The sequence below is a fragment of the Canis lupus genome, chromosome 4 (assembly GCF_003254725.2).
Source record: "Canis lupus dingo isolate Sandy chromosome 4, ASM325472v2, whole genome shotgun sequence".
In the NCBI taxonomy this organism is placed as follows: domain Eukaryota; kingdom Metazoa; phylum Chordata; class Mammalia; order Carnivora; family Canidae; genus Canis; species Canis lupus.
Genome location: NC_064246.1, coordinates 20,612,233 through 20,633,459, shown reverse-complemented (window position 1 = coordinate 20,633,459; position 21,227 = coordinate 20,612,233). Strand labels below are relative to the sequence as shown.

The window sequence follows — 21,227 nt, the reverse complement described above, 5'->3', positions numbered from 1 at the left end:
CATGAATAAATAAATAAAATCTTTTTAAAAAATGAAAAAAAAAAGATCAAGTAACCAAAAATAACAAAACCAAAATTGCCACTAAATAAAGTGATGCCGGGCAGTCCAGGTGGCTCAGTGGTTGAGCGTCTGCCTTTGGCCCAGGGCGTGATCCCGGGGACCCGGGATCGAGTTCCGCATCAGGCTCCCTCCATGGAGCCTGCTTCTGCCTCTCTCTCTCTCTCTCTTAGTCTCTCATGAATAAAATCTTTTTTAAATAAATAAAGTGATGTAAAAGAGACTCAAGTCTTATAAAACTTCACAATTAATAACACAATTGAACAGTCTTATTTTGACACCATCAGTAAAAATGAAAAATTACTAGACGTTAAAAAATGTGAAAGCTATGTGCTATCTTCTATTACTTTCTGTATGCACGAAGCATTTCATAACCAAAAATTTAAAAATAGACTTACTTTTCAACACAATCAAAACACTAAGATGGGGAGAGATCAGAAGCTATTTTAAAAAGTCTAGTTATGGCACACACATGATACATTGACTAATAAGCCACAATACTTTAACAAGGTTAACACCACCATTAGAATTTAGCACCAGGTTAACATCCAGTTTTTCACACGAGGATACATGAAAAATGAACAAGTCTTACCAAAAGCCACAGAAAACTGTTCATGTCTTACATTTAATAAGCAAATGACCGAAAAATATCTGAGAAAAAAGTTTGTCTTTTTTGTTTTCCTTCTAGAAGGAGTTGAAAGAAAAAGATTTCTCTACCCAAAGTGCTGCTTTTTAAGTTTTTATTGCAAGATGTGCTTCTGTCATTTCAAACAAAAAGTCATAAAATTAAAATCTTTTACTTACTCACAAATTATAATTCTCGTGATATGTAAAGAGGAAACAAAATACATAATTGACAGAATAGTAAAGACTAGTAGGAGGCGGAAAGGAATGAAAATTGTAAAGGTTAGGATACATTAGCACAAACTTCTGCTGAAATTACAAGAGAGACACTTTAAAGCGAAAGACTACCCAGTTCTGGCAAAGACATCTTCACGGGAGCATACAGAATGAGAGATTTTCAGGAGCATCATTAGACAATAATGCAGAAGTCAAAACTCAGGTAGACTTTAAGTAACTAAGCTGCAAATATCTATGACTGTTAAAAGATGACAGCATTGTTTTTACGGTTTTCTCCTTGTGGCATAACCCCGGCACCACCTTTGGGTTAATTTAAGATTTTTCATATAATTCGTAATCCTGTATTGAGCATTACCATCCAGCAAAATTACACGTGGGTATGTTAAAAGTCCACAAACTTTCTAGCTCACACTCAAGAAATCTCACTACTTCCAGTGGATGTAAAGAAATGCAACTCAAGGTGAGTGGAAGAGGAGGCTCTCAAAATTTACACAAGCAATGAAACAGCAGATTTCCACGCATAGATTACATTTATGCCCATTTCAGCATTATTAAGCTTTACAATTTGGTTTGATGAGTAACTAAAGTGCTCTTAAACTAATCCAAAAACTCATTAAAAGCAGTAATTTTTAAAATAAACAAAAGATGGGAAAGCCTTTTGAGTCTTCTTGGCAAATCGTATTCAATTAAAGAAGACTTCCCTAACTCCCTGGCTGGGCAAGGTCTCTCAATACTTCCTGGTTAGGTTTAGCACAGCTGTTAATTTCCACGTTAAATAATTACACAAAGAGATGTTTACCTCCCTCTAGATTGTAAGCTGCAAGACAGCAAGGGCTGTTTCAGTTTTGCTAGTGGCCCTTGAATACGTCTAAGTAATTATTTGCTGCATGAAAAAAAAGAGGCCCCAAGTTTAAGAATGGATATGCCTGTCTTTACTTTTCTGATTTTTAATCAAATCAACACGCCTTCTGAGTTTAAAATGTATTTACTCAAAACAGTTTTTTTTTTTTTTTTTAAATAAACCTAGCTTCATCTTCGGCCCAAAGTCTCAAGCAGTTTACTGAACTGGTGAGCTCTGGGGAGGCTGACAGTCGCAGGAGCACACAGTAGGCGCCCAACGTATGCTCGCTAAATCAAAACCATGGAGTGAGCCCAACGAGATCCAGCCTAGAGCCGCCGGCCAACACGCAGAGCTAAGCGCACCGTGCCCCACTGACTGGTTAGAGTCCTCGGACGTCCCTCCCTTCTCTCTTCCCCAGGCCATTTCAACATCCCAAAGCGGTAAGTTTCTAGAAAATGGCTTAGGGAAGGAAAGGAGAGCCAAACCTTAAAGCAGCGGGCACAAAACCAGTGTCTTTTCATTTGAAGACGTCCCCACTTCAATGTCCTTTTCCTTTTCCGCTCCCGTTCTACAAGTGTCAACCTCAAGGCTGAACTGGGGTCAAAGATATCGCAGAAATGTCACCAGAGAGAGGAAAAAAAAAAAAAAAACAAGGCGAAAACCCGGAGTTTTATCAATCTCGTGACACGCCGGAGAGGCGTGCCCCAGGCCGTGCCCGCAGCCCGGAACTGGGGGCCCCCGGGTCGCTCCACCTGAAGGGAAGCGGGGCCGCCCGGAAGGAGCGGGGTCGGGCTACCTTGGAAGGGGAGGCGGCGCGGCGCCCCCGCAGAGGCGGGGTCCGAGGGCCCAGCCAGGGCCCCCACAGCCGCTCGAGGAAGGCGGGGAGAGGCTCCGACATGCCCGGAGAGCGCGCCGCCGCCCGCAGGTGCTCGGGCCTCGGCGAGACCGGGAACAGGCGGCGGCGCCGCCCGCCCGCCCTTCCCCGACCCCGCGGCGGCCAGCCAGGCCTAAGCCGGCGCCCCGCCGCACCCGCGACACCGAGCCCGCCGTTGGCCGGCCCGCCGCGCGCTCTGGGGCCAGGGCTGCAGGCGAGCGCGCGGGCCGCCGCGCACTCACCATTGTCAGCGCCGCCGCCGCCGCCGCCGCCGCCGCGTCCCCACCACTTCGCTCCGCTTCCCTCAGGAGAACTCCCGGTCCAGACTCCCTCCTCCCCGGCGCCCGTCACGTGACCCCGAGCCGCCGGCCGCACGTGACCCCTCCCTTCCTTTCCCTGCCTTGCCTCCGCCGGCTCCAGTCCCCTCGCGGCCGCTTGCCCCGCCCCACGGCCAGCCTGGCCCTCGAGGAGAGGCGGTTTGGGGGCGGGGCCTCGCGCCCCACCCCGCGGCCGAGGAGGCGGGGCCGCCGCGGCGCCGTCAAGTGGGAGGGGCCTGCGCGACGCAGGCTCCCCGGGCTCGCCCCGCCTTCCCTTCCGTCACGGGGGGGCGCCCCGCCCAGTGCAAGTTGGAGTAACTGGGAGAGGCCGGGGGAGGGAGCGTCTGTCCCGGAGGCGCTCTCCCCGGGCGGGCTACGGGGCGGTCCCGGCGAAGGCGCGCGGTTACCCGAGGCGCTGCTTCCTTCGGCCTCGCAAGGTACGTGCTCCCTTAAGTGCAGGGATGAGCCATTCTGCTTCCATCTTTCTGGAACCCTACCCAGCTCCCTCTCCCGCTGAGAGCTGCTGGGTTTTGAGAACTTGCTAGCTTTATAGCCTCTGAAGAGCCGCCCAGTGGGGAAAATGTGAGGGTGCCACATCCGCTGCTTTGTAAAGTACGCGGATAGCTCGCAACCCAGCCACCTGAGCGCTGCAGGCCTGCGACGGGGAGGGGGCGGGCGGGGGCGGGCGGGGGCGGGGCGGCTTCGGCGGCTTCCGACGGCAGGTGGTGCCGCTAGCAGGTGCTCCGGCCTTGACCGCATCCCAGCCCTGTGGTGTAAGCCTGGAGCCCTCCAGGGAAATGGGATGCAGTTTTCAGGGGGGTTTTATTTATTTTTATTTTTTTCTTTTTTATTATTATTTTTTTATTTTATCGTTCTTTAAAAGCAGTGTGGAACCACCACAGTGTATACTGACCAAAGCAGAAAAAAAGAAAAATGATCATCTGAACTCACCATCGTAGCAAAACAAAATCAGGTTTGTGAGTCAGGGCCATAAAGCAAGTATAAAATTTTAAAAAGCCGAACGACTGGGTGGCTCAGTGGTTGAGCGTCTGCCTTCGGCTCAGGTTATCTGATCCGAGTCTCGGGATGAGTCCCACATCGGGCTCCCCGGAGGGAGTCTGCTTCTCTCTCCGCCTATGTGTCTGCCCCTCCCTCTGTATCTCTTATAAATAAATTAAACATCTTAAAAAATAAAAATTAGAGCATGGTGTCTACAGTAGAATTCACCTAGAGATAACAAAAAAATAGAAAATGCACAAATATGTGGTAACTAAGCAACATAATTCAAAACCTCTGTGTCAAAGAAGACATCAGTGGAAATTTAAAAATAGTTTGAACTAACAAAATTATAATACAACATATAACTTATGGCATAGAGCTGAAGTAGTGATTACAGGGAGATCTGTAGCTTTAAATGCATATATTTGAAAAGAAGAGCTTTAAACTCGGCAGTATAAGTTCACATCAAGAAATAAAATGATACTAGCATGTGCAGGGAAGCAGGGGATATTCAACTTTGCTGTGAACTTAAAACTTCTTTAAAATTAAAAAAAAAATTTTTTAAAGCCCTCACATGGGTAAGTGCCATGACAAATCAATGGGGGAAACGACAGTCTCTTCAACAAATGGCATTGGGAAAACTGGATATCCACTTGCAAAAGAATGAAGTTGGATCTTTATCTTACGCTATATACAAAAATTTACTCAAAATGGGTTTAAGATCTAAAACTATAAAACTTGTAGGAGAAAAATCTTCTTTGGACTTGACAATGATTTCTTGAATACGACACCAAAAGCAACAAAAATGGCACATAGGACAGGTGACAAAAGCAAAGATAGAAAAATGGAATGGTATCAAACTTAAAAACTTTTGTGCATCAAAGGACACAACAGAGTGGAAGAGAAACCTATGGAATGAGAGAAAATATTTGTAAATCATATATCTGATAAGATATCCAGAATTTTTAAGTTACCCCTACAACTTAACATGCCCTTAACATCTAAAATGTATGAAGAATGACTACAACTCAAAAAAAATAATAATAACCCAGTTAAACAATAGGCAAAGGACTTGAACAAACATTTCTCCAAAGATGATAATACAAATGTCCAGTAAGCATATAAAAATACACCTTTCAGATAAATGCAAATCAAACCACAAGGTAGCATCTCACACTTATTAGGATGATTACTATTAACAAAAACAAAAATAGCAAGTATGGGTGAGGATATGGAGAAATTGGAACCTTTGTGCACTGTTGGTGGGATTGCAAAAATGGTGAGCCCCCTATGGAAAACAGCCTGAAGGCTCTTCAAAAAATTGAGAATAGGGAATGTCATGACCCAGCAATCTCACTTTTGAGTATATATATCCAAAAGAATTGAAAGTAAGGTCTCAGAAATATTTGCATATTCACATTCATAGCACATATAAACATTCACGTTCATTCATAATACCCAAGAGGTAGAAGCAACCCAAATGTCCATGAACAGGAAAATGGAATATTCATCCATCTTAAAAAGGAAGGAAATCTTGTCACATGCTGCAACATAAACACTGTGCTAAATGAAATGGGCCAGTCACAAAAAAGACAAATACCATATGATTCCACTTATATGAGGTATCTAAGCCAAATTCATAGACACAGAAAATAGAATGGTGGTTACCAGAAGCTGGGGGAAGCGGGAAAGGGGAGTTACTATTTAATGGATACAGAGTTTCAGATTTGCCAGATGGAGATCTGTTTCACAAACAATGTGAATATAATTAACCACTACTGAAGTGTACACTTAAAAATGGTTAAGGTGGTAAATTGTATGTGCTCTTTACTACAATAAAAAATAAACTCTGAGAGTAGGAAGAACAGAAGTCAATGGAATAGGGGCACCTGGGTGGCTCATCAGTTGGGTGTCTGCCTTTGGCCCAGGTCATGATCTGAGGGTCCTGGGATCAAGCCCTGCATTGGGCTCCCTGCTCAGGGGTGAGTCTGCTTCTCCCTTCCCTCTGAAATCTCTCTCACTCTCACTCTCTCTCAAATAAATAAAATCTTTTTAAAAAGTCAATGGAATGGAAATAGGCAAGCAATAGAGAAGATCAAGGAATCCAGTAGTTGGGGTTTTTTTTGGGGGGGGGGGTTGCGTATATTCTACACAGAATTTACTCCCAGACCATAAGTTTTTGTTTCTTCAGTTTCTTCTAGGATATCTTTTTCGTCAGTGCAACCTCCCCTTCTGGTTTATGAACAATCTGCTCTTTTTCAGTAAGGATCAGATGATGTGGCAGGAAGAGCTCATGTATGGGTTAATCCAGCCATGAGCCCTGTAAATTCTACACCATATCCTAGGGGCTTTGTTCACCTGGATGTGCTTAGTGACTAGAGAATCTACATCTAAACCTTTAAGTTCAGAATTACTGTCTGCATTTTTAAGCATGTGTAATAAAAATTTTATACTCATCTTGGGCCACTGACCCTGTGTCCAGCCCCACTGTTTGGCCTGGACACACCTACCAACTCCATCTTGTAGCGATGGAATGGCACACACTGCTTCTGCAAAGTGACATCTTTCGGATGGTTGGTGGATTTTCAGAAATGCATACCCTTGATGGCCTGGGCAGTTTCATCTGTGTTCTTAAAATGAACACGAAGATTTGAACCTCTTGATTTACATGATTTTGTAGGGTTTTCTGGGTTGACCAAATAGTGAGCCATTTTCAGAGGTCACCCCAGGCTGCTTAGGGAAAGAGCCAATAGTTGGTTCTTTGAAAAGAGTAATAAGGCACCTGTGGCTCAGTGGTTGAGTGTCAGGTTGTGATCCCAGGATCCTGGGATCGAGTCCCACATCAGGCTCCTGGCAGTGAGCGTGCTTCTCCCCCTGCCTATGTCTCTGCCTCTCTCTGTCTCTCATGAATAAATAAAAAAATTTTTTTAAAAAAAGAAAAAATTAATAAAGTGGATAAGCCTCTGGCAATACTAATCAAGAAAATAAGAAAAAAGGTAAATTAACAGTATTAGGAATGAAAAAGAAGACATCACTTCAAATCCTACAGACATCAAAAGGATAATAGGGAAATATATGAACAACTTTTATGCCAATAAGTTTGACAACTTAGGGGAAATGGACACTTTCCATTAAAACAGCTTTTTGAGGGGCGCCTGGGTAACTCAGTCAGTTAAGCATCCGGCTCTTGGCTTCCGCTCAGGTCGTGATCTCATGGGTTATGGAATCAATCCCCACGTTGGGCTCCATGCTCCATGGGGAGACTGCTTGAAGATTCACTCTGCCCCTCCCTCCACTTGTGTGCCTTCTCTCTCTCTCTGTCTCTCTCTCAAATAAATAAATAAAAGGATCTTTAAAAAAAAACTTTTTGAAATGAGCATAAGAGGGGCTCCTGGGTGGCTCAGGCAGTTGGGCATCTGCCTTCAGCTCAGGTCATGATCCTGGGGTGGTGGTATCGAGCCCCGCATCAGGCTCCCTGCTCCACAGGGAGTCTGCTTCTCCCTCTCCCCACAGCCTGCCAGTCCCCATGCTTGTGCTCTCTCTCACTCTCTCTTGCTCTGTCAAATGAATAAATAAAATATTGGAAAAAAAAGGAAATACAAAATCTGAACAGTCTTATTTCAATGAAATTGAACAGTAAATTTTATTGAACAGAAATCTTCCCACTCCAAAACTCCTCTAGGCTATAGAATTCACTGATGAGTTCTACCAAAATGTAAGGAGGAAATAATACCAAGCTGTTTACACAAACTTTTTAAGAGAATATACGAGGAGAGAACACTTGCCAACTCCTTTTCTGAGGCCACCATAACTCTGATATCAAAATCTAACAAGGACATTACAGCAAAGAATACTGCATGCCAATACCCTTCATCAACTTAACTATAAAAATCCTAAACCAAATTTATAAAGCAGAAATTTCTGTAAAAATCATGACTTGCGGGTTGGCCCTATACTGGTTAAATGTGTTCCTTTGCATATAAAATTCCTATTGAATGGAGTGAGACAACATTTTTATATTTTTTTTAAGATTTTATTTATTCATGAGAGACTCACAGAGAGAGAGAGAAAGAGGCAGAGACACAGGCAGAGGGAGAAGCAGGCTTCCTGGAAGGAGTCCAATGTGGGACTCGATCCCAGATCCCTGGATTATGCCCTGAGCCAAAGGCAGACACTCAACCAGTGAGCCACTCAGGCGTCCCTTTTTATATTTGTTTTAAAGTTCATTTCTGTTATTGTTGATCCTCAAATCAGTGTTAAATATAGATAAATGAAACAAAAATAAATGAAACTTTTAATCTAAGACAGCAAAGATAAACTTAAGGAGAAGGAATGTGTTAGGTTTTCTCCTTCTAGATCATATATTTATATATATTCCTCTATCAAATAACTGAGAGTATTTCCTGGAGATAGATATTTGGATTCTGGGATCCAGACAAGGATCCAAATGTTTGTTTATTAAACATATACTTATTGAGTGCTCACTAAATGGCAGGTGTTGTTTTAGGCTATGGAGATAATTAGAAAAGAAGAAGAGGAGGAAGGAGGAGGAGGAAGTTGTTCTTGTCCCCAAGAATCTTATATCCTACTGTAGGAAATGGTCAATAAACAAGTAATTAAATATAATATTTTCAATTAGAAGAAACATGGTGAAATAAAAAGAAATAAACATGGTGACATGACTGGAAAAGAGCTATTTTTAGATACGGTGATGGGAAAGTGACATTTAAACTGAAATCTGAAAGGAGGGGTCCATCCCAGGCAGAACAGTGAATGCTAAGGTCCTGAGCTAGGAAAAAGTTTGTTCTTTCCAGGAATGGAAAGACAGCATAATTGAAGCTTAGCGAATGACAGGAACAGTAATACAGGATGAAGAGCAGTTAGAGAACAGCTGACTATAATAAGGAGATCTAAAGATGTTGCTCTCCTCTCTAGATCCAAGGATGATTGTAGGGTCAGAATTTTATTTATTTTATTTATTTTTTTAGGGTCAGAATTTTAAAGCAGTATTTCCTGATTTAGCCTGTGTCCATTCACAACCTTGAGGAGAACTATCTTCCATCTCCATTCCAATGGAGGACTCTTGTTTATTGCCTTAGAATAGTCTGTCTTCCCCACTAGACTTAGGGAAAGTACCAAAAGCTACAACTTCATCCCATACCTGTGGCCAACTGCATTACCAAAAACCCAGTAAGCCCACAATAAATATGTTAACTTATTTTTTAATTATAGCTGTTGGACTACTTGGAGATCAACTAATCCAACTCTTTTATTAGGATTAAAAGACTATACAACTGTTTACTGTAAAACAGCTGATGTCCTGACTCCAGTTCTTTTTAACTTCTAGCCTACCCACTTGACAGTAGTAAATAAGACACTAGTCAAAGCACATTTAATAAGTCAGATAGAGGGGATGCCTGTGTGGCTCAGCGGTTAAGCGTCTGCCTTTGGCTCAGGGTGTGATCCTGGAGTCCCGGGATCAAGTCCCACGTCGGGCTCCCTGCATGGAGCCTGCTTCTCCCTCTGCCTGTGTCTCTGCCTCTCTCTCTCTCTGTCTCTCATGAATAAATAAAATCTTTAAAAAAAATCAGATAGAACCTGGATGGGGTCCAGTGATTTCTAAATTTCTAAAAGCTATTTTAAAGCCATATCAGGTATTAGTATATTTGTAACTGTACTAATATTTTCATTGAGTTGTGATAAGAAAACCATTAAGAGATAATGCAGATCTTCATGAAATAACACGTTATTAATAAAAGAGGAAGGCGATTTTTTTTTTTAACTTAGATTTGGGAACGCAGGGGTGGCTCAGTGGTTTAGCGTCTGCCTTTGGCCCAGGGCGTGATCCTGGGGTCCCGGGATTGAGTCCCACGTTGGGCTCCCTGCGTGGAACCTGCTTCTCCCTCTGCCTATGTCTCTGCCTCTCTCTCTCTCTCTCTCTCTCTCTGTGTGTCTCTCATAAATAAATAAATAAAATCTTTTTTAAAAACCCTTAGATTTGCCTGTTATCTTGACTGCTATTCTGGTTCCCACCTACTCTTGTCTGGAGGCCTGAATATCAACACATCAAAGAGAATCAATGAAAGAAAAGTAGCAGCAGCAAAGAAATACTGGAGAAGCCAAGTATAAATAAGAGCTGGCAAATAAATAAATAAATAAATAAATAAATAAATAAATAAATAAATAAATAAAGCTGGAAAAGAAGGTCACACCAGAGGCCAATTTATACTAATGACTTGTCCTACTGATCAAAACCCAGTAACTGTGCTACTGTAATAAATGCAAGGAGCAACAGAACTGTCAAGCAAGTTATTTATCTATTTACCCATCTACCTATTTGGCAAATCAGAATGTTAAAGTTAGATGCTAAGAAGTAGTGTTTTAAAAAAAAAAAAAAGAAGTAGTGTTTTGACAGGCAAGGACTGTGACATCACTAAATTTGCCCTTTGGGGGGGAAAAAAAAGATGGGGAAAATGTGACTAACTTATAAGCATTGACTTTCATAAACAAAAGTACTAGATTTAGGTAAAAAAGTATTGGGGGAGTGGGGGGGCAGCCGGGATGGCTCAGCGGTTTAGCACCGCCTTCGACCCAGGGCCTGATCCTAGAGACCTGGGATCAAGTCCTACGTCGGGCTCCCTGCATGGAGCCTATGTCTCTGCCTCTCTCTCTCTCTCTCTCATGAATAAATGAATAAAATCTTTAAAAAAATTATTAGGGGAAAAGATAATCTAAGTTTTTATCTACCTACCAGGAACCACTTAAAAGAAAAATAAGCACTTATTGAAATTCATGAAGACTAAAAAGTCCTATTAATAACTGTGACAGTGTAAAGGAGCAACTGTTTGCAGAGTTGACAACCAAAGCTAAGTAAAAAGAACCAAGTACAAATACACCAAAAGAATGAAAAAAAAATCTAAAGTATACTGAGAATAAAAATAGTTTTTCTCAGGACATCTGGGTGGCTCAGCAGTTGGGCGTCTGGCTTTGGCTCAGGGTGTGATCCCAGGATCCCGGGATTGAGTCCCATACTGGGCTTCCTGCGTGGAGCCTGATTCTCCCTCTGCCTGTGTCTCTGCCTCTCTCTGTGTGTCTCTCATGAATAAATGATTAAAATACAAAAAATATATATTTTTTCTCAACTTAGAATAAAATCTGTTGAATATATAATTATGAATCTATTTCTCAAGTTTTTATTCTGTTTCATTGATCTATCTACGTTTATGCAATACTACATTGTCTGGATTACTATAGCTTTATAGTAAGCCTTGAAGTAAGGAAGTATAATTACTACAACTTAGTTCTTTTCTAGAATGCTTTGGTTAAGTTCTTTGTATTTCCTCATAAATGTTTGAATTATTAATCCACCTCTTAAAAAAAAAAGCCTGCTATGATTGTTATTGAGATTGATAGCTCAGTTTGGTGGAAATTGACATCTTAACAATACTGAGCTTTCCAATCCGTAAGCGTGGTTTACTTCTCTATTTGAGTCTTCTCTAATTTCTCTCAGCCATATTTTTTAGTTTCCAGTGTAGAAGTCTTGCACATCTTTTGTTAAATTTAGCCTTAAGCATTTATATTTTTGATACTATTTTAAGTGGAATTTTAAATTTTCATTTTCTAATTCTTTAACGCGTGTGTGTGTTTATGCATGTGTATGATTTTCTATATTGACTTGTATCTTGCAACCTTGCTAAATTTCTTTGATGATTTCCTCTCATCTATTTTCTGTCCTCTTTTCCTGGATCTTCTATTAATCATATATTGGGCTTAATGGAGTGATTGTTTCATTTTCATATTTTTTCTTTCCTATTTTCCTCCTATCTGGTGGTTGGTGGTGGTGGTGGTGGTGGTGGTGGTCGTTATCGTTGTGTTCTCTTTTCTAGGTGATTTTCCCCAATTTTATGTTCCAACACTTATAATTTTTTTATTGCTGTTTTATGGTAGCCAGCTTCTAAGAAGGCCTCCAAAGAACCATACATCTGTGTAGTCCCTTCTCAAATTCTTCAAGGTTGATCTGTATGCCCAACACAAAAAGGGGGAAGTGGTAGTGTGTGACTTGCAAGGCTGCTTTTGTTTTGCTCTCTTCTGGATCATTCACTCTAAGAAAAAGCAGCCATATCATGTAACCCAATAGAGAGGTCCACATAGTGAGAGATGGAGGCCTCCCGTGAACACCTAGCACTAACTTTCCAGCTATGTGAGTGAACTATCTTGGAAAGATGATCTTCCCACCCCAGTGAGGTCTTCAGATGACTGCTACCAAAGCTAACATCCTAACTGCAATCTTATGAGAAGACATCCCCCACCCAGGAGTCTAGACCAGAACTATCTAGGTAATCCATTCCCAGATCTGATCCATAAAAACTGTGAAATAATTAAAGTTTATTGTTTTAAACCAATAAGTTTTGAGGTAATTTATTAACAGCAATAGTTAACTAAAAGATACTATTTTATTTTTAATTCCCAAGAGCTCTTTCTTAGTCTCTGAAAGGGTCATTTTATTGGCATTTTGTCCTTGTGAAGATAAAGAAATAAAACATCCAGTAATCAACATATAAACATTTAAGATATAGATTTGTGCATAAATTACTGAGATAATTTCCTCTGTAACAAATCACATACCAAATAGCTTCATGATTGTGATAGTAAAGTTCCAAGTTTCTATGGACCAATGATAAGTAATCATACTATACCATTATAAGCTGGAAATATAACTGATAAGACTTAAGTCCAAAAATAATCATTGGTTTAGTGCAGTGGTTCTCAAGGAGGAGTATTTCTCCCTAGTGGGCATTAGTCAATATCTGAAGACATTTTTGATTGTCAGGTCTGTAGGAGCACTACTGAGATCAGAAATGCTGCTAAACATCTTGCAAGCACAAAAAAAAAAAAAAAAAAAAAAAAAAAAATCTTGCAAGCACAGGACAGCCCCCTACAACAAAGAAGCATCCTGTCCAAAATGTCAATAATGCTAAAGCTGAGAAACTCTGGGTTAGTATTAACCTAAGAAGACAAATATAGAGTTGTGAAAGATCAATTGTATTAATATTTTAAGCAGTGACTCAAATGCTAAAACAGACTACATGCTGAGGGAATGGAGACAAAAAACCTTTTGCAAAATCAATCATTCTCTTTTGCATCTTTTTGTTTGTAATTATTATAGATTTGAAAAAATATAATGTAAAATGTATTATAGCTATTTATGTGCTTCCCCTTCTACATTGTAAGTACTCTTTTTTTAAGATTTTATTTATTTATTTATTTATTTATTTATTTATTTATTTATTTATTTATTTATTTAGAGAGGGAGGGGGGAGGAAGGTAGGAGAGAATTCAAGCAGACTCCACACTGAGCACAGAGCCCGATGAGGTGCTCAGTCTCATGACCCTGAGATCATGACCTAAGCCAAAATCAAGAGTCAGATGTTTAATGAACTGAGCCACCCAGGTGCCTCCATTGTGAGTACTCAACTATTTATTTATTCCTGTTCCCTTGATCCTTTGTAGGTTTTGTCGATTATATAATATGAGAAAAAGTGACCATGAATTAATTAGTCAAAAATACAAATTAGAAGAAACCCTAACTCCTCTCCCTTCAAAAAGCCCCATAATTATGATAAATTATTGACAAATAGAATCCAAAAGGTAAAAGAGAATTAGAAAAAACCTGCATGGGTCCCATTTTTCTTACGTGCCTGAGAATTTTTACTTCCACCTACCTACCTTCGTTTGTGCCAGGCAAGACTAACACATTCATTCTCATTCAATCTCTGTTAGACTCTAAGCTCAAGGACAAAGGCTATCTTGTGTCTTTGTTTCCCCCTGTATCCCAGGACCTAGCACAGTACCTGGCACATAGATGGGATCTTTAATCTTATGAAATAGCTGTAACACATGTTTTCGTGATTATAATTGTTTTAGGGGCTTACTATGTGCCAGGCACTGAGCTAATGCCTCATTTGATCTTTACCACAACCCTATGGGCAAATATTGTTACCCTATAGTATAGATAATGATAATAACCTAGGTTTATTGATCACTTACTCAATAACATTGTTCTGAGCACTTTACATACATTTATTTAATCTTCTCAATAAACCTGTAAGGGAGGCACTATCATTATCTTCATTTTAAAGAGGAAACTAGGTATGAAGAGGCTAAGTAATTCATCTAAGCTTACCTAGTTGGTAAGTGACAGAGTTTTGAATCCAGGTAATCTGTCCTCAGAGTCCACACAATTAACCCCTTCACTACATTGCCCTCCCTGGACAAGCTTAGCAAAATTAAGTAACTTGCCTTGAGCTACAAAGCTAATCAAGAGTGAAATTGATATTTGAGCCAGGACTTTGCAATTCTAAAGCTTATACTTTTTCATGTGATCTAATTCTCTCTCCAAAGATAGAAATAGTCTATATTCCCTTTGTGGCAAGTATAAGATCTTTCTCCATGAAAGTGTCATTTTTAAAATAAAAATCAAGCTAGGGATGGGTTAAATGGGTGATGGGTATGAAGGAGGGCACTTGTTATGAGCACTGGGTGTTGTATATAAGTGATGAATCACTAAATTCTATACCTGCAGCCAATATTACACGGGATGTTAACTAACTGGAATTTAAATAAAAACTTGAAACTACAAAAAAAATTAAACTATATTCTTTCTTCAAATGTGTAAAACAGGGAGTACCTGGGTGACTCAATGGTTGAGCATCTCCTTTGGCTCAGGTCATGACCCTGGGGTCCTGGGATCAAGTCCCATATCAGGCTCCCTGCAGGGAGCCTTCTTCTCCCTCTGCCTTTGTCTCTGCGTCTCTCTCTGTGTCTCTAATGAATAAATAAATCTTTTTTTTAATGTGTAAAACATAACACTTAAATAGAAAACTCAAATCAGTATGTGTATTTTCTAAAACATGCCGTTTTTTCCCCTCTGCTATACTAGTTATAGGAGCCAAAAAATAGGTCTCATTACAGTAACACCCTACTGAACATAAAAACTCACAAAGTTCCTGTTAAACAATCACAGATTTATTAATGGAAAGATCAGGGTATAACTTAACAACTGTCACTAAAAGTAAAATGCTATAAAGATAATTCCCAGAAGTTGGGTTCTATGAGAAGCCAACTTACAGAGGACATTTACCAGGGGGTGTTCTTAGGATCAACACCTGTGCAGAATCAGAAGGTACCTGAAAGATGACAGCCATAGCTTAAAGTTCAGTAGGATTCTTATTATGTCCCCTGGTAAAGAAGTTTCCCATAAGGAACTGTAACATCAAAATCTGCAAAACACAGAGTTACAGGGATAGGAAGCACAAATTCCCCAAGTGGGTTTGATGTTAAGTACGTCCTATCCTATTTCCACATATTGTTTCCTGGAACCATGTAATCTACATATTATGGACCCAGCACAATATAAAGTTTATTGAGTTAGCATGTATACTGCATCCTGGAAGTTGGCATCCCAGCCTCAGTTTATTATATCAAAGCTGGTATCTTGGCTGTACCTTCAACAGATTATCATTCTATTATGTTGGTGGCATCTAGGAGATGTGATATGTGATAGAACCAGTGGGTCCCATAATCATGTGCCACTGCTAACTTCTTTGCTGTAAAGTGGGTCCCTAGGTTTGATGCAATCATGTTTGTGGATCAAACATTCTATAAGCCCTTAGATATTGATGTTGCTGGAGGCCCTGTGGATAAGAAAGGCAAATCCATACCTAGAATACATGTCTGTTTCTATTAGAACAAATCTGTGGTCCCTCCAGGATGGAGGGGGCCTAATATAGTCAACCTGCCACAGAGGTCTCCTTGAAGAATGGTGCCATATCAGTGGCTCAGTAGTGAGCTCTGTTGGTAGCTTATGGGACTCTTGGAAGCATCAGTACCTAGATCAGCCTTGGTCAGTGGGAGCCCATGCACAGCCTCTATCCCTCCCATCATGGCTACTCCTTCATGAATGTACTGTGCTAGCGTTAGGGTAGCTGATGACAGAAGCTGACCGACATTTGCCCAAGTCTTTCTGCTACCTGGTTCTTTAATGTTTCTTCTATGATGGATGCTTTCTGATGGGCATTACCATTTGATACAAAGATTTTCACACTGTATTTTACCTTATGCCATTTACATGCCTCTACCCCAGACTTCTTAGTTCCCAATATACTATCTTTCTTAGGCCCCTGACCAAAACATTAACCACAACCCATGAAACTATATATTCCAATCTTGGGCTACTTCTCTTTCCACACAGAGTAAATGACCAGGTACATCACCTGAAGCTCTGCCCACAGGATTTCCTCTCACAGTTCTTTTTTTTTCTTTTATTATAACTGCTTTCAATACATATTTTTTTAAGATTTTATTTTTAAGTAATCTCTTCACCCAATGTTGAGCTCCATTTATAATCCCAAGATCAAGAGATCATGCTCTACCAACTAAACCAGCCAGACGCCAGACCCCCCTACAATACTTATATTTTTTTTTAAGATTTTATTTATCTATTCATGAGAGACACAGAGAGAGAGGCAGAGACACAGGTAGAGGGAGAAGCAGGCTCCATGCAGGGAGCCCGACATGGGACTCGATTCCAGGTCTCCAGGATCACACCCTGGGCTGAAGGCGGCGCTAAACTGCTGAGCCACCCGGGCTGCCCAAGCTGATTCCTTAAAAGAATTGCTAAGATTGACAAACCCCTGGCCAGACTTATCAAAAAGAAAAGATAAAGGACCCAAATAAATAAAATTATGAATGAAAGAGATCACAACCAACACCAAAGAAATACAAACAATTATAAGAACATATTATGAGCAACTACCAACAAATTAGACAATCTGGAAGAAATGGTTGCATTCCTAGAGATATATAAGCTACCAAAACTGGAACAGGAAGAAATAGAAAACCTGAGCAGACCTATAACCAGCAAGGAAATTGAAGCAGTAATCAAAAATCTCCCAACAAACAAGAGTCCAGAGTCAGATGGCTTCCCTGGGGAATTCTACCAAACATTTAAAGAAGAATTAATACCTATTCTTCTGAAGTTGTTTCAAAAAATAGAAATGCAAGACGCCTGGGTGGCTCAGGAGTTGAGTGTCTGCCTTTGGCCCAGGGCATGATCCTGGAGTCCCAGGATCAAGTCCCATGTCAGGCTCCCTGCATGGAGCCTGCTTCTTCCTCTGCCTGTGTCTCTGCCTCTCTCTCTCTCTCTCTCTCTCTCTCTCTCTCATGAATAAATAAAATCTTAAAAAAAAAAAAGAAATGGAAGGAAAACTTCCAAACTCTTTCTATGAGGCCAGCATTACCTTGATCCCAAAACCAGACAAAGACCCCACCAAAAGGGAGAATTACAGACCAAAATCCCTGATGAACATGGATGCCAAAATTCTCACCAAGATACTAGCTAATAGGATCCAACAGTGCATTAAAAGAATTATTCACCATAACCATGTGGGATTTATTCCTGGGCTGCAAGAGTGGTTCAACATCCACAAAGCAATCAATGAGATATACTACATTAATAAAAGAATGAACAAGAACCATATGATCCTCTCAATACATGCAGAAAAAACATTTGCCAAAGTACAGCATCCTTTGTTGATTAAAACTTTCATGGTGTACGGGATGAGCACTGGGTGTTATTCTGTATGTTGGTAAAAAAAAAAAAACTTTCATAGTGTAGGGATAGAGGGAATATATGAAAAGCCCACAGCAAATATCATGCCTGGCTTCAGCTTCACAGCACCGACTGATTCTCTTGTTAGGGGCTATGTAGTTGGTGAGTTTAAGTTGAAGCCAGTTCTCATTTACCACTCCAAAAGTCCTAGGGCCCTTAAGAATTATGTTAAATCTACTCTGCCTGTGCCCTATAAATGGCACAGTAAAGAAAACAGTCAATAAAACCAAAAGGCAACTTACAGAATGGGAGAAGGTATTTTTGCAAGTGATATATCAGATAAAGGGCTAGTATCCAAAATCTATAAAGAACTTATCAAACTCAACACCCAAAGAGCAAATAATCCAATCAAGAAATGGGCAGAAGACATGAACAGATGTATCTCCAAAGAAGATATACAAATGGCCAACAGACACATGAAAATATGCTCGTCACTTGGCATCACGGAAATACAAAACCACAATGAGAAAAAAAAAAAAAAACACCACAATGAGATATCCCCTTAAACTGTTGGTAAGAATGCAAACTGGTACAGCCACCCTGGAAAACAGTATGAAGGTTCCTCAAAAAGTTGAAAATAGAGCTACTTTATGACCCATCAATTGCACTACTGGGTATTTACCCCAAAGATACAAATGTAGTGATTTGAAGGGACACCTGCATCATCCCAATGTTTATAGCAGCAATGTCCACAATAGCCAAACTATGGAAAGAGCCAGATGTCCATCAACAGATAAATGGACAAAGAAGATGTAGCATATATAGATATAGATATAGATACAGACACAGATAACATATATAGACATAGATATATACAATGGACTACTACTCAGCCATCAAAAATGACATCTTGCCATTTGCAACGTGGTTGGAACTAGAGGATATTATGCTAAGTGAAATAAGTCAATCTATCATATGATCTCACTCATGTGGAATTTAAGAAACAAAATAGAGGTTCATAGGGAAAGAGGAAAAAAATAAAACAAGACGTATTCAGAGAGGGAAACAAACCATAAGAAACTTCATCATAGAAAACGAAGTCACTAGAGGGGAGGGGATATGAAGGAGGACATATGATGTAATGAGCACTGATGAATCACTGACCTCTACCTCTGAAACCAATAATACAATATATACAATATATGTTAATGAATTTAAATAAAAAATTTTAAAAGATGTTTATATAAAAAAAGGAGAAAGCAAAGTAGCCTTATGTGAATATGGAGTAAGTTTGAGTGGTCTGGATAGAAGATCAGACCAGCCACAACATTCCCTTAAGCCAAAACCTAATCCAGAGCAAGGCCCTAACTCTCTTCAATTCTGTGAAGGCCAAGAGAGGGGAGGAAGCTGCAGAAGAAAAGTTTGAAACTAGCAGGGGTTGGTTCTCAAGGTTTAAGGAAAGAAGCTGTCTCCATAATATCCAAATGCAAGATGAGGGGTTGCCTGGGTGGTTCAGTCAGTTAAGCATCTAGCTCTTGATTTCAGCTCAGGTCATGAACTCAGGGTCGTGAGATCAAGCCCCAAGTCAGGCTCATGAACTCAGGGTCGTGAGATCAAGCCCCAAGTCAGGCTCAAGTCAGGGCATGGAGCCTGCTTAAGATTCTCATTCTCTCTCTCTCAAAGAAAAAAAAAAAAGGTGAGGAACAAGTGCTGATGTAGAAGGTGCAGCAGTTTATCCAGAAGATCCAGCTAAGGTATAATTCATGAAAGTGGCTGGCTACACTCAATTAAAGATTTTCAATATAAACGAAACAGTCTTCTACTGGAAGAAGATGCTGTATAGGACTTTCATAGCCAGAGAAAAATCAATGCCTGGCTTCAAAGCTTCACAGCACAGACTGATTCTCTTGTTGGGGCTATACAGCTGGTGACTATAAGTTGAAGCCGCTTCTCATTTACCACTCCAAAAGTCCTAGGGCCCTTGAGAATTATGTTAAATCTACTCTGTCTGTGCTCTATAAATGGAATAAACCCTAGATAATAGCACATCTGTTTACAACGTGGTTTACTGAATATCTTAAGCTCACTGTTGAGACCTACTTGCTTAGAAAAAAAAGATGTATTTCAAAATGTAACTACTCATTGACCATGCACCAGGTCACCCAAGATCTCTAATGGAGATGTACAAAGAAGCTAATGTTATTTTCATGCCTACAAATACAACATCTATCCCACCACCCTGGATCAAGGAATCATTTAGACTTGAAAGTCTTAACATTTAAAGAAATATATATCTTAAGGCTATAGCTACCATAGATAGTGATCATCTGATGAATCTGCACAAAGTAAATTGAAAACCTTCTGTAAAAGATTCACCATTCTAGATACCATTAAGAACATTCATGACTCATGAGAAGTAGTCAAAATATCAACATCAATAGGGTTGTGGAAGAAGTTGATTCTGACCTCATAGATAACTTTCAAGGATTCATGACTCCAGGGGAGGAAGTAACTACTGATGTGGTGGAAATAGCAAGAGAACTAGAAGTAGGAATGGAGCCTGGAAATGGGACTGCATGACTGCAATCTCATGACCAAACTTGAACAGATGAGGAGTTGCTTCTTATTGATGAGCAAAGAAAGTTTCTGGAAGTGGAAACTATTCCTGGTGAAGATGCTATGAAGATGGTTGAAATGATAACAAAGGATTTAGAATATTACATCAACTCAGTTGATAAAGCAGCAGCAGGGTTTGAGAGGATGGACTCCAGGTTTTTTTTTTTTTTAAGATTTTATTTATTTATTCATAGAGATGCAGAGAGAGAGAGGCAGAGACACAGGCAGAGGGAGAAGCAGGCTCCATGCAGAGAGCCTGACGTGGGACTCGATCCGGGGTCTCCAGGGTCATGCCCTGGGCTGCAGGCGGCGCTCAACCGCTGCGCCACCGGGGCTGCCCTGGACTCCAGTTTTGAAAGAAGTTCTACTGTGGGTAAAATGCTATCAAACAACATCACATGCTACAAAGAACCATCCAAGAAAGGAGGAGTAGATCATTGTGGCAAAATTGTTTTATTTTAAGAAATTGCTGCACCCTCCCAATCTTCAGCAACCACCATTCTGTACGGTCAACAGGCATCAACATCAAGGCAAGACACTTCACTACCAAAAAGATTATGACTCACTGAAAGAGAGTGGTTAACATTTCTTGGCAATAAAGTATTTTTAAAGTGTGTACATTGTTTTTGTAGATGTAACACAATTGCATACTTCATAGACTACAGTATAGTGTAAATATAACTCTTACATGGAATGGGAAACGAAAAAATTCATTGGACTCACTTTATTGCAATACTCACTTTATTGTGGTCTGGAACTGAACTTGTAGCATGTCTGACGTATGCCAGAATGCTGCAGAGGAAGCCCATTTGTATTCATATTCAGCCTTTAATTCATTATCCTTGATTTTTCATTGTCTCTTTTAAAAAGTATTAATTGCCTCCAGCAATAGCCATCTAATACTATTGTCTTTATGTTACTACTTCCTCATATTTCTCAATGCCTCATATACTACACCCTGGTACACTTCCTTATGCTGTTATACCATCCCAGTCCATCATCAGTGAAAATTTTAACAACCTGTGCTGCATCTATGACCAGGAATGGGGTCCT

General features: G+C 40.4%; 1 protein-coding gene and 1 long non-coding RNA gene across 9 annotated transcripts in view; one reads left to right on the top strand and one right to left on the bottom strand.

Annotated features, from left to right (window-relative positions):
• VPS26A (VPS26 retromer complex component A) overlaps nucleotides 1-3,028 on the bottom strand; it is a 31,331-nt gene extending 28,303 nt beyond the window's left edge. The window contains exon 1 of one of the 3 annotated variants that reach the window (XM_025435083.3): nucleotides 2,876-3,028. In XM_025435083.3, the coding sequence (XP_025290868.1) occupies nucleotides 2,876-2,878 (3 nt within the window). In that variant the 5' untranslated portion in view covers nucleotides 2,879-3,028. Of the gene's footprint in view, nucleotides 1-2,244; nucleotides 2,354-2,555; nucleotides 2,836-2,875 lie in introns of those variants that run through there. The other 2 variants (XM_025435081.3, XM_025435082.3) reach the window with 2 other exon arrangements.
• Nucleotides 3,029-3,129: 101 nt separating this feature from the next.
• LOC112651780 (uncharacterized) overlaps nucleotides 3,130-21,227 on the top strand; it is a 98,449-nt gene continuing 80,351 nt past the window's right edge. For 3 of the 6 annotated variants that reach the window (XR_007410140.1, XR_007410138.1, XR_007410141.1), the window contains exon 1: nucleotides 3,131-3,387. This is a non-coding gene — a long non-coding RNA (uncharacterized LOC112651780). Of the gene's footprint in view, nucleotides 3,388-21,227 lie in introns of all 6 variants that reach the window. The other 3 variants (XR_007410139.1, XR_007410142.1, XR_004815316.2) reach the window with 3 other exon arrangements.